This window comes from Anguilla anguilla, chromosome 4 (assembly GCF_013347855.1).
Source record: "Anguilla anguilla isolate fAngAng1 chromosome 4, fAngAng1.pri, whole genome shotgun sequence".
In the NCBI taxonomy this organism is placed as follows: Eukaryota; Metazoa; Chordata; class Actinopteri; order Anguilliformes; family Anguillidae; genus Anguilla; species Anguilla anguilla.
The window spans coordinates 48688078-48700790 of record NC_049204.1 but is presented as its reverse complement, the minus strand read 5'-3'; the positions used below and the strand labels follow the sequence as shown (position 1 = coordinate 48700790).

Sequence of the window (12713 nt, the reverse complement as noted above, 5' to 3'; positions counted from 1 at the left end):
TCACAACAGATTTTCCGGGCCAACATCAGGAATAATGACAACAGAAAATCCCCAAAGGGCTATTCTTATGCATGTGTATGGTACCCAACCAGGCGAGAGATGGACAGCAATTGTTTCATTTATGTTTATTTGGATTTGTGGGTTCCACAGAACAGATATTCTGATATAAAACAGATATAACAGATGTAAGAGCCTTTTATTTTGAGATGACAGTTTAAGATGACAACTAGCTCTGTCTGAAACCAATTTTCTGCACTTAATTGCACCCAGTTGCTTCCAGATGCTTAGCACCATTGAATAAATGAATTGCTTTTGACTTTTTGTTCGTTATCTGTGTTGATTGGCCATAATTAGTGAGAAGAGCTCAGATCTGTTGGTGTCCTGAGGAAAGAACAGTGCTCTCAAATGAAATTCAGCATATTCTTTATCCCTGCTGCAGAAATAATGAATCCTGAAAAGTCAGTCCATGTAGCATATGCACTCATTTTTATACCAGTTTTATATCACTTCAGCTGCACATTACAGCATAGCCTTTTTCTTTATGAGGGAAATATGATGTCAAAAAGAAAAATATCTATTAACCTGAGATTCTATTGACACCGAAAGTTAAGAGGTTTGCATGGTCAAACAGCAGCGATGAGATTAACATAAGTTCCCCATTAACCGTTCAAATAGTTTTATTGGCCACAAATTATCTAGTTATAAAACAGCCTTTTGAAGCATGTGCCTGTGTGTGTGTGTGTGTGTGTGTGTGTATCTTAATTATGTTAATGTAAATTTTCACATTTAAATGATATTGTTTTGTAAATAAGTAATAAGTATCACACAAATTTAAATGATTACAATTGCTCCTTTAAATATTGGACACACACACAAACTCACACATGCACACACGCGCACACGCACGCACACACACACACACACACACACACACATTTATTTGTTTCTTATTAGCCAGAATAATGATTCCCCGGACCAAAAAACGAGAACCCATATACCACTTCAAAAATTTCTATCAATTTAAATGTATTTTTTATGCATATTAATTGCTATTATATTTGGAACCAGTCCATATATTGGCCGATAGTCTATAGCTCGGGCCTTGTGTTGATGCCATTGGATTATTGTCATCACTCTGATGTCATATTTGCTGTGAGAGCTCGTGGGGGAGCGAGCTGTACAGCCCGTGCTGTGCTACTGAGAGTCGAGGTGTTGCAGAGTAACCAGTCTTTTCATACCGCGATCAACAAAGTTTGCACCACGACACTTTCTGCAAGCGAAGAACGACTACATCAACAAGATTTTTATTTTACAACTTACCGCTCTTATTTTTGAAAACGAGGACGGAAATTAAGCCGAGTGAGATACCAGCTGCATTGGTAGGTAACGAAATGTATTTGCATAGATAATAATTTTGCAAATAGAACACAAACGTTGTGAACAGATTTAAGGAACTTATGATATAGTAAATATTTTATACAGATTTTGAATGTGTTCATTACAACAACAACAACAACAACAACAAAAAGGTTAATTATCAATTAATTATTTGCAGGTGTTTATTTTGATTACTGTCAGAAAACAGCTGTGTTTGTGCGTGCGTGTGTGTGTTTGCTTGCGTGCGTGGGTGCATGTGTTTGTGTGTGACTCCTTTGATAAATTGAGCTTGAATTGGTTTGTTAATTTAAATTGTATCGTTCGGTAAATAACATTTTGAATAATAACATGCATGCATGCATGGGTCATATGTAGCCTAACCCTCATCCAATGAAAAGCGCATATAGACCAGGCTATACGGCGGATTTCTCAATGTAGTTAACATTTGGTTCCCAGAAAGCTGAGGTCTGTTGATGTGCTAATATACTTTGTTTTCCTCCCCTTCTGTTCTTAGATTCCCGAATAGTTCTGAACGATGGACAGCAATCTGGTGGAAATATATAAGGAAGACAAGTGCCTGTCTGTTGTCTCCGAGGAGTGCTTGTTGAATTCCACATGGCAGCCCAGTTATTCTGACATATATAATTTCACACCAAATGGAAGTTGGGCGAACGAGCCCATGTCGCCCATTATACCCATTATCACAGCGGTATATTCCGTGGTATTTGTGGTGGGTTTGGTGGGCAACTGCCTTGTTATGTATGTTATCATCAGGTAAGAAACGTTTTTTTTTTTTTTTTTTTTTTTTTTCTAAATGCTAAAATCGTTTCTAATTTAGTAAAGTGCTGGAGAAGGTGATCGCTGCTGAGAGTGAAACAAAACGGTGCAATTATAAGTGTATATAACAATAATATCTCTTGTATTTATAGTGTAACTTGCATGGTCAAAATATACATGTTTTGAAAAGCGTTTACGTTGTATTTTGGAACTATTTAACGGACATTTCATGTGCGTGTGGGCCACCCAGTGGATAGTCGGTATACACAAAACCTTGAGCCCACAATGATAAGGCAGACAGTGGTGTAAAATATAGCTGCGCTATTAGGAATAATTTAACGATTATAAATACCGATGTTTTTTTTTTTTTTTTTTGGTTATGTTTTTTGTAATTAAAACTAGCCACGATGGACTAGCCATCATTTAAATGTAAATATGTTTACACCAAAATTTGGTTTGCAAAGCTTATAAAAACATAAAGCCCATGAATATAAAAAATAAACAGTATGTAGAACAGATAATGAACAGCTGCTACTCAACTGGATTGTAGCTCTGGTCTTTTGTTTTCCTTTCCAACTGAATACCCTATGATAAATAGGGGTTTTATATTTTTTCAGGTGGTGGTACTACGTAAATTAAAAACCTTATAATTATATGTATGATTGTCAGGGTAGCCATGACATGCCCTGCACAAACAAATCTTGAATTGTTTATAGTTTTCTACCTGTTGATTCAATGCTGTGTTTGGCCAAAGGTGAACAACATAGCTGAATTGCCATGCAGCTGTGGTAGGAAAAAAAAAAAAACAGATTCAGCTGTTATGCAAATGTATAAACATGCAAGTAAATGAACAGCATGTCATTTCAGTTTTCGAGTTATTTAGTGATGGGGCCTGAAAGAGAACTGGCATATCCTTCGCATTTAAAAGCCTGTTGTATATTTTAGACGATTATTTAAATGCTCATTGAGGCCCAGTTTCTAGTGAAATGCTGATTTGTTGAGCTTTAAAATGAATCATCGGGTGTCCAGAGGTCTGGGTGATTGTATGTAATGGACAATAGAATCCCTGCTAGAATTAAATAACATTCTCAAATCTATTAATTAAGATAAATGGTGAAAGATGAGCTGTGCTAATGAGCCGTCTATCGAAGCACACACCAAAATATTAGATGTGGCGCCCTATTGGTTGAAATATCACAATGCAACTAAAGTGATATTTTATTTGTTGAAATATCGCAATGCTACTCACATCTGATGCTCTGTTGGTTGATAATGTGTTGTTGCTAACATTTGAAGATTGTTCCTCTATTACCGATGCTTGGTAGAATGCAAATGTATGAAGTATAATTTTTCGGTGGGCATTACACCAAGTAGATGTGTAATGATCCTTTTCAGGCCTCATAACCACAAGTCATTCTATCAGGAATATAATGTCACAGTCCATTATACAACTGTCCTTCAGTGTAACCGACCGATTTCTTCTGTTTTTATTTATTTAATTTTAAGGGGCCTGGGTACCATTCCGTGATTTTAGGTTCATTGCTTTCCATAACATGGTAGCTTTTACTTGATTCTCCACAGGTAACACAAATTTCATGTTTTTTTTTCTTTCCTTATTTTTCTGGTGTTGTCTGATATTTACATATTGCTGCATCATAGCATCCCTATGGATTATTTATTTTTCCGCTTCTGCTCACTAGCCCTTTCAATTGTACATTGGCTGACAGTCTTTTATATGCCAGGGTGTCAGCATTTTATGTACATACAGAGATTTGTAATTCATTGGATGTTCTCACTTAGCTGATAAATCTGTCAAACAGCACCAGGTCCTCCTTATGGCTATTGATTATTCATTGCAACATTCCAGTTGGACACTGGGAGTACTGAATTTCCAGTTGCATCGACCTGCAGGGCATGATGAAATATCCTCGTCCTGCAGCCTACAGCCCTGTTCCAACTTCAGTGGTCCTGCACACTGTGTCTCCACAAATCATCAGTGACTAGCATCTGCTCCATTTAGAGAAGAAAAGGAAGACTTAACCAAAATAACCAGGACGGACAGACAGACAGACACAGACAGAGAGAGAGACAGAGAGATCGAATAAATCAATTTTCGGGATGTTGAAATGTAAAGTAATTATAGAAAGGATTCAGTTCACATTAAGTACGGAAGTGTTCATGAATAGATTGTGACTTGATGACATATATTATAATCAAAGGCTCTAATATACTGTAGCTTTCGTAGCTTAGCTCCACGACACCTGACATTTGCTTAATAATCAAGGAAATTACAAACAAGCCAGTGCAGAAAAGAACTGTGCAGTAATTCTCCCTGACAGCTACAGCTGTTTGTCTTCATCCTGTGATTACATTTGACAATTTTTTTGTTTCCTGTTGTGATTATGTACAAGAAAAAACTCCTCCGTTTGCCTGCATTGTACAGTAGTCAAAAAATTTCTGAAATAATGTCAAAATGGCCCTACATAATGGCAGTGGTCTTGTTTCACTATTATCACATGTAAATTCCAAAATTACAACTGCAAGTGGTTCTGCCAACCAACATGAGAATGGATAGAAGTGTATTGAGAGTAAGATTACACTGTACAGGGACATACAGAAGGAAGGGAATGTTAGCAGGTTGGAATGAAAGGGCTCTACCAACAGAAATTTTACACATAACACATTAAACCTTTCAAAACCTAGATTACAGCTTTGGTGTTCATTATAGATAAACCAGCTTTGACAAATTATTTTAGCTTACATCTATTGTTCACCAAATGGAGAAAAAAACATAATGTTAATACATATTTTAGAACCATATATAATTTTGTTGTTTCGGCTCTGTACTCCAGCACATTGGGTAATAAATGAAACAATGAATATGAGGCTAAAAGGCAGACTGTCAGCTTTAATTTGAGGGCATTTACATCCGTATCAGGTGATGTGTGTCAGAATTACAGCCATTTATATGCATAGTTCCCCCATTTAGTACTTGGTTGCACATCCGTTGCATTTGATGATTGCCTCATGTCTGCGACCCAAAGACATCTCCAAATGCTGGGTATATTCCCTGCTGATGCTCTGCCAGGTCTGTACTGCAGACCTCTTTATTTTCTGTTTGTTTCTGGGACTTTTTGCCTTCAGTCCTGTCTTCAGCAAGCGAAAGGCATGTTCAGTTGGATTCAGGATGGGTGATCAAGAATATTCCACTTTTGGCTCCAAAACAGTCCTTGGCTGCTTTAGCAATTTGTTTGGGGTCATAGTCCTGCTGCAAGGAGAAGCAATACCTGATGAGTTTTGAAGCATTTGGTTGGATTTGAGCAGATAAAACACCAGAATTCATTCTGCCATCAGCAGTAATGTCATCAATGAGGACAAGAGTGCCAGTCCAGTGGCAGCCATACATCTCCAAGCCATAACACTACCTCCACCGTGATTCACAGATAACTGCCTCAGATCAGGAGCAATTTCTTTTTCCACACTTTCCTCTTGGTACTTCGATACAGGTTAATACTCATCTCATCTTTCCATAGGACTTTGTTCCTACAGTTTTGTTCTTTTAAGCTCACCAGTGGTTTGCATCTTGCCATTAACCTTCTGAGGTTATGCTGGTGTAGTCCTCTCTTTTTAAGGTAGTCTACTGAGTCAAAACTATGACTATGTATCTGATTGATTCATTTATATTTTTCAGCCTCATAATCACCTGCTTTACTCCCGTTTACACTTTGTTGGTCCTCATGTTGAGAGACAGCAGCACATCTGCAGAAACAGACTCCGAGTGCAAATTCCACTCCTTGAATCAACTCTAGACCTTGGCCATGAAACCGCTGGCAATGAAACAGCTGAGCAGCCAATTGTCCAATTACTTTTTCTCCCCTATAATGGGCGGACTATGTATAAAAAGGGCTGCAATTCCTTCACAGATCAACCAATATGGATGTACATATCCTCAAATTAAAGCTGACTGTCTGCAAATGTGCTGGATTACATAGCCAAAATGACAAAAATTGTGTCACTGTCCAAAAACGGACACATTGGACAATTCCAGCCCCTAAAATTACTTTAGAGTAATAATTCCTCTTTATTACACCAGATCACAAACCGGCATGCCATTGTACTTGAATACAAAAATGTCCATCAGTATCAAGGAAATATTGGTGAGCTTTGGCAGATTTATTACACACCATTAGTTCCGGCCACGATAAAGCCATGTAGCAGGGTTAGCATCGCACAGTGGCCAAAGATGGAGCAGAGCATCTCACTCAGGCAACATGGATCCTCGCATTTAAAGGTTTTCAGCTGCTGTGTGCATTATTATGAGTGTCTCCTTGGTAGTTCCCCCCACATACTGTTGCTTTGGCTAATGCAGAAAACAACCTATTACTTGGGGGCAGAGATAGAATTTGTTAAGTTTTGGACTAAAATCAGACAACACACAACACACTGTACACTGTTTTATAATGTTCTAATAGCCTAATTTCAGCATGCACTGTATTGATCCCCATTGCTTATGGTTCATTAGTGCCTATCATTAACAGCTTGACTAGCTTTGAGCATATTCTTGGTATTTACAGTAGATTTGTTCAGGATTTTCATGAATATATATGTATATATATTTTTTGTCTGTGCCCAATTTTACAAATACATTTAATCGTGTATTTCAAAATGTGTGAGAATGCACACATATGGTTCTACTTCCCCACTTATCTGTGGTGACCATGAACACAGTTTCTCCTGTAATGGCAGGAGGAAAGACTGTTGATAAATTGAGTCTCTTTCTCACACCATTATTGCATATTTTTGATTATTCAGTGAACCACATTACCTCACATTACTAAGCATTAGTAGTCAGGAATGAGCAACAAAAAACATACTCTACCAATCACAGCAGGTCACTTTATCTTTCTAGATTACATCAGGAATTACTTGTTTTCTGTGTCAACATTCAGCAGACTGAATGCATCCCTATCCTTGGCTGCCACCAGACAGGGATGGAAAATACTCCTGAACAAGTTCCTAGCTCATTTACATATGTCTCAGTACTACTGAAACATTAATCTGAACCTAATTATGTAATCACTGCTCATCAATATTCAAACACACCTGCTTTCTTGAGAACTTCTCAGGTGTTAGCAAAGCACAAATAAAACATTTAATGAAGCAGAGTCAGATATCTTACTGAGTTGTAAATTATATCTTATTATTGTAGGTCTTGTGATAAACTCTCCTGATCCCCTGTGGCAGCTAAAAGATTTTATACATCTGTTATTTTGTATAGTTGTGTTAGCATCCTATGTGTAGCCCTGATGCTATGACTAGAGAAGTACTACTGTGCATTATTCTGTTGATGTGTAGTTTGAATATTAGTGACAATTAAACTTTTCTACACACATTCAGGTTCCTTTCATTGTACATAATTAACCCTGTGGATGAGGTGATATCTGCGATATCTGTATTAGGACAAATACCAAAGTTAGGAGAATAGTTTCAGAGCATAATTGTGATCTGATCTCTTTACAGAACCATGGCTTAAAAGCAATCACTTTAAAGAGCAGTTGTAGTGGGCGGCAGTGTAGTATAATGGGGAAGGAACTGGGCTTGTAACGTAATGGTAGCATATTGCCATTGCAAAAAGTAGTACATTGCTCTGGATAAGAGTGTCTGCTAAATGCCTGCAATGTAAATGCAATGTACCTCAGCTAATTCACAGATCATTAAAATACCATTTTTGAGAGCTAAGAGAGCACAATTCCAGTATCTTTTCTTGCACAATCTCAACTGATTATTCCATCCCATTATTTCTTTCTATTAATTCTGAACAAACAAACATTATGATTGTTGGTCCAATGCAAGCTGTGGCATGCCTTCAACTGTAGTAAAGTAGGTTATAATTGAACTAAATCCACAAGCAATTCTACCACGCATTTGAGTCCACTGTCAATATGTATACCAATTACTCCAGAGTAAAAACAGTCTCACATTGCATGCTTTCACAGCCGTTCTTAGTCTTGCTCTTTTGTCTTTTATTAATGGGATTTTCCCTTCAGATACACAAAGATGAAGACTGCCACCAACATCTACATCTTCAACCTTGCTTTGGCAGATGCCCTGGTCACAACCACCATGCCTTTCCAGAGTACAGATTACCTGCTCAACTCATGGCCTTTTGGTGAAATAGTCTGCAAGGTCTTCATCTCCATCGATTACTACAACATGTTCACCAGCATTTTCACCCTGACCATGATGAGCGTGGACCGCTACATTGCGGTCTGTCATCCAGTCAAGGCCCTTGATTTCCGCACTCCCATAAAAGCCAAGATTATTAATGTCTGTATCTGGATTCTCTCTTCTGCGGCTGGCATACCAGCTTTGGTCCTTGGAAGCACTCAAACCAACAATGGTGAGTGGCCAGGTGACATGATCATTTTTCAACCAATGTCAACTTATGTTCCTCTGTAATTGGAATACAAACAATTGCCACTCTGGTGTGAGTTTCATGTTGGCCAGATAAATTTCAGAATGTGGTGTAAATCTTGAGCCACCAGACAACTGAATTTGAATGTAGTAAATCTGAATTTGTATTTCATAATTTTAAATTGTGTGTAAAATTGACTGAATGCTCTGAATTTCAAAAACTTGTAATTGTATGGATCCCCTTGATTTGCAATATTCTGTTTCAGTTCAGTTAAAAGCTTTATTTGAAACTTGCATGCTCTATTCCAGCTTTCAACTTTCAAAAAGCCACAATTTCAAATTTGACTCTCCAAAAGGAAAATGGCTTTCTACAGTGGCATGCAAAATGGATAGGTGGACAGATAGGTGTCCGGCTTGCTGAAGAAATTGATAATGTTAGGCTAAGTATGTAAAATGGTGAAGGATTTTCAAAGAATTAGCTATCTAGCGTTGCATATATATATATATATATATATATATATATATATATATATATATATATATATATATATATATATGCCGTTAATGTGTTTGCAATGCTGGCTAGCTAATTCATTTAGAATCCTTCACCATTTTAAATACCTACTCTAACATTACTTACACATTTATCCAGCTAGCTGGATCTCTATCTGTCCACCTATCCATCTTGCTTAACCACTGTAGACAGCCAATTGCCGCTTGCTTGAAAGATTGGTACAGTCTAGACAGGCAGCTATCTGACTAACTACCATACTGTAACTGCAGATGGCTACCTGTGATAACAACATTAACCTGACTTATGAAATAGACGGACAGTAGTAGTTAGTAGTTGTTAAAACAACTCGTATGACTGTACGCCTCTTCATACCTCATGATTTATTACTGCTGTTCACAGGCACCACGGAATGTGCCTTGCAGTTCCCAGAGCCATACATCTACTGGGACACCCTGATGAAGATCTGTGTATTCGTTGTTGCCTTCATCGTGCCTGTCCTCATCATCACAGTTTGCTACACCCTGATGATCCTGCGGCTCAAGAGTGTTCGGCTGCTGTCGGGGTCTCGGGAGAAAGACCGGAACCTGCGGCGGATCACCAAGTTGGTCCTGGTGGTCGTGGCAGTATTTGTGGTGTGCTGGACCCCCATACACATTTTCATTTTGGTGAAGGCCCTCACCAATGTTCCCGAGACCACTGCTGTGATGGCAGCCTATTTCTTTTGTGTTGCCCTGGGCTACACCAACAGCAGCCTCAACCCCATCCTATATGCATTCCTGGATGAGAACTTCAAGAGGTGTTTCAAAGACTTCTGCCTCCCGTCAAAGCTGAAGGTGGACAGACAAGGCACCAACAGGGCAAGGAGCACTATCCGTGAACCTGTTCACCCACAGGAAAACCAGGACCAAACTAGCAAGCCAGTATGACTAGCCGTGGAGCTGTCCTCTTTTAGCCCCCATGGACGAGAGGATTCAAATGACCTCGGCTTAACCCAAGTCACATCAACAATTTGAACGTATTCAGATGTAAATATACCCCAGTGTACTGCACTTGTAGGATGACAGATAAAGGATCAATCCTTTATGTTTGTCACTGTTGGGCCAGAAAATTTCAAATTAGGCCTACTCTTTTCAAATGCTTTGTTTACAAAAATCAATTGGCTATAAGAAACCTCACATTGGTAAAGTGTTGTTCTTAGTGGAATGGGGCCTGTGTGAGAAGTGTGAATCCGTGAATGTTCAACGATCAAAGTTTCACGTGTGAATTAAAGTGGCGCGCCAGTTTGGAAGGCTTTCTAGAATATAAAATGCTGCACAAAAGGATCTTTACTAAATTACTGTACTCTTTAATGAACTCATTTTTGAAGTCCACAAGCATTTGCTTTGAGTGACACCAGTTTTATTTTGTTTATTCATATACATAATCAGATATCACCAGAAAGTAAGCTTGAGAGAACCCAGACAATTCACAGGATATACTGTAGTTTTGACTTAAATCATGAACAAATCTTTAAAAGGCAAATTTGGAATTTAACACACACAGATGTATATATAAAATTCCCCACCCCCACCCAGTCTGTTTAAAGACTGCACACAAACATTTTATGATCTTTATTGCAGAAATAAATGTCCATTTAACCTTTTTGAAAAGAAAAAAGTATACATTATTTTGTGCAGTTTCCATTACACCTGTCTAGATATGAATTTATGAGTACAGCTGCACAGGGTAACCTATATTCTGTTTTGTTCTGTGATTTCATCATCTATTTCGTGCAAAGATCTATCCAGTTTATTTATTTACCTCAGTTTGGAATGCACTATCATTATTTTTGAATGTGTTGAACTTATGTCATGCCGACTGTGTGCAATGATATCAGAACATAGGTCCATTGTTATTATTAATTGTTCATTTAAAATTATTGGTGCTATATATGTTAATTATTTTGTAATTAATATAGACATGGCCTCCTCATGACATCCTGCTTTTTTATAACATTAACCTATTCCTGGAGCATCAATGGCATTTGGATAATTTTCTTTTGTTGAATATTGAAGTATAAAATACTCAGGGACATCAATTTGGATTCAAAGTTTAGCAGCTTATCTTCATATAGATGCTGATGAGAACATCGCTTTCTCAATTTAGGCCGAATTTTCAAGGGGAGAATTAGTAGTCCTGAAAAAAATCTTTGTTTTGTTATTTATTTATTTATTTGGTTGTTTTGTTAGGAAGAACAGTTTTTCAGCTGTTTGTCATTCCCTTATCATTAAAGTCCACAAGTGTGCTTTATGTCCAGGATTCAGTGCAATATTGGTGTTTACAATCAATATTGGCAACAGTGGCAACAGAATTCTATAGAGCATCCAATTATACCAAAATTGTATATAAATATAAAAAAATATTGAATATCATGATTGTGTTCCAGTGTACAGTTAAATGACTGCTTGTTGTAAATGCTCTAAGATAGGACAGAAGGTAATGTTTCAATTATTTAGCACAGTGATGTGATGATGCATACAGAAAGAGTCAACAGCTTGTCTGGTCTAAAATATACTTGCCTGTGCTGCTTTTAAGTCAAAACGTATGTGCGAATCCTGGACTTGAATGTTTATTTGAAATTTGGCAGAGGGCTTTACATCAACATTGACAATGGAATTGTATTATACAGTCCAGTTGTTAAATGTTGATGATATACTATCCATATAGTTGAGGATTGTGGGGTGTTTTGTATCAGCACAACTCACAGCTCACATTTGGATATACTGTACATATGCAAATAATTCTGGAATAGAAATATACATGATTATATAGGTAATATAATGGACTGTTTTGATTATTTGATTTTGCATGTGAACAAATGTAAATGATAACTATATGTATATCATGAAAACATATACTATAATATTCAATATTTAAAATACAAATATACAGTAGAAGTGCCAATTCTCTAACATTTTCTCAAATTATTCTAGACACAGTGAATACATTCAAAAAAGAATCAAAAAAAGGATTGAAATTCATCAACATGTATTCTTAATTTCTGTCATTGTCTGAACAAACGTGTTGTTGAAACTCACAGCTGCTGTCCAAAATGTTCTGTATTTATTTTGAGTCTTAGCAAATATAATAAATTAATATATAGATAGTCAGCATATATAGCATGTATGTTGCAATGAAACATCTTTTATTTTGCAGTATCTCTGTCAGTTCAGTGTTAACAGAAAAACAACATTATCTGATGAAAAGAAACAAAACTTTGGTTCATGCATATTAAAATGTTTCAAACTGATACTATAAATGAAGATGTGTACATGTTCATAGCTGACCTCGGTATGTGTGGTAAAATCTTTGGAAAAATACACTTTGGCACTGTGTAAAATGAGTAACCCATGCTAGAACAGTGCTCCAATTTCTTATTGTAAATAACAAAATACTCTAATATGCACAATATTTACTTAATTGTAAAACCTGTCATGTATTTTGCTTATTATTAAAATGTATGGACTGAAAACTAGAATTCCTCAATGTTTTACAGAAAATCTCTTCATGCCATCATTTAGTTAGCTTGTTCCAAATATATTTCATATATGCTTATATTATTTCATATAACATTCACTACATAATTCACCTA

The 12713-nt window shown here is 37.0% G+C and overlaps 1 protein-coding gene across 1 annotated transcript; it reads left to right on the top strand.

Annotated features, from left to right (window-relative positions):
- The first annotated feature begins 1148 nt into the window (after nt 1–1148).
- LOC118226582 (delta-type opioid receptor-like) lies at nt 1149–12599 on the top strand. The gene is made up of 4 exons (XM_035416337.1): nt 1149–1379; nt 1892–2151; nt 8202–8554; nt 9482–12599. The coding sequence occupies exons 2-4, from the start codon at nt 1913–1915 to the stop codon at nt 10006–10008; spliced, it is 1119 nt and encodes a 372-aa protein (XP_035272228.1). The 5' UTR covers nt 1149–1379; nt 1892–1912; the 3' UTR covers nt 10009–12599.
- The last annotated feature ends 114 nt before the right edge of the window (nt 12600–12713 follow it).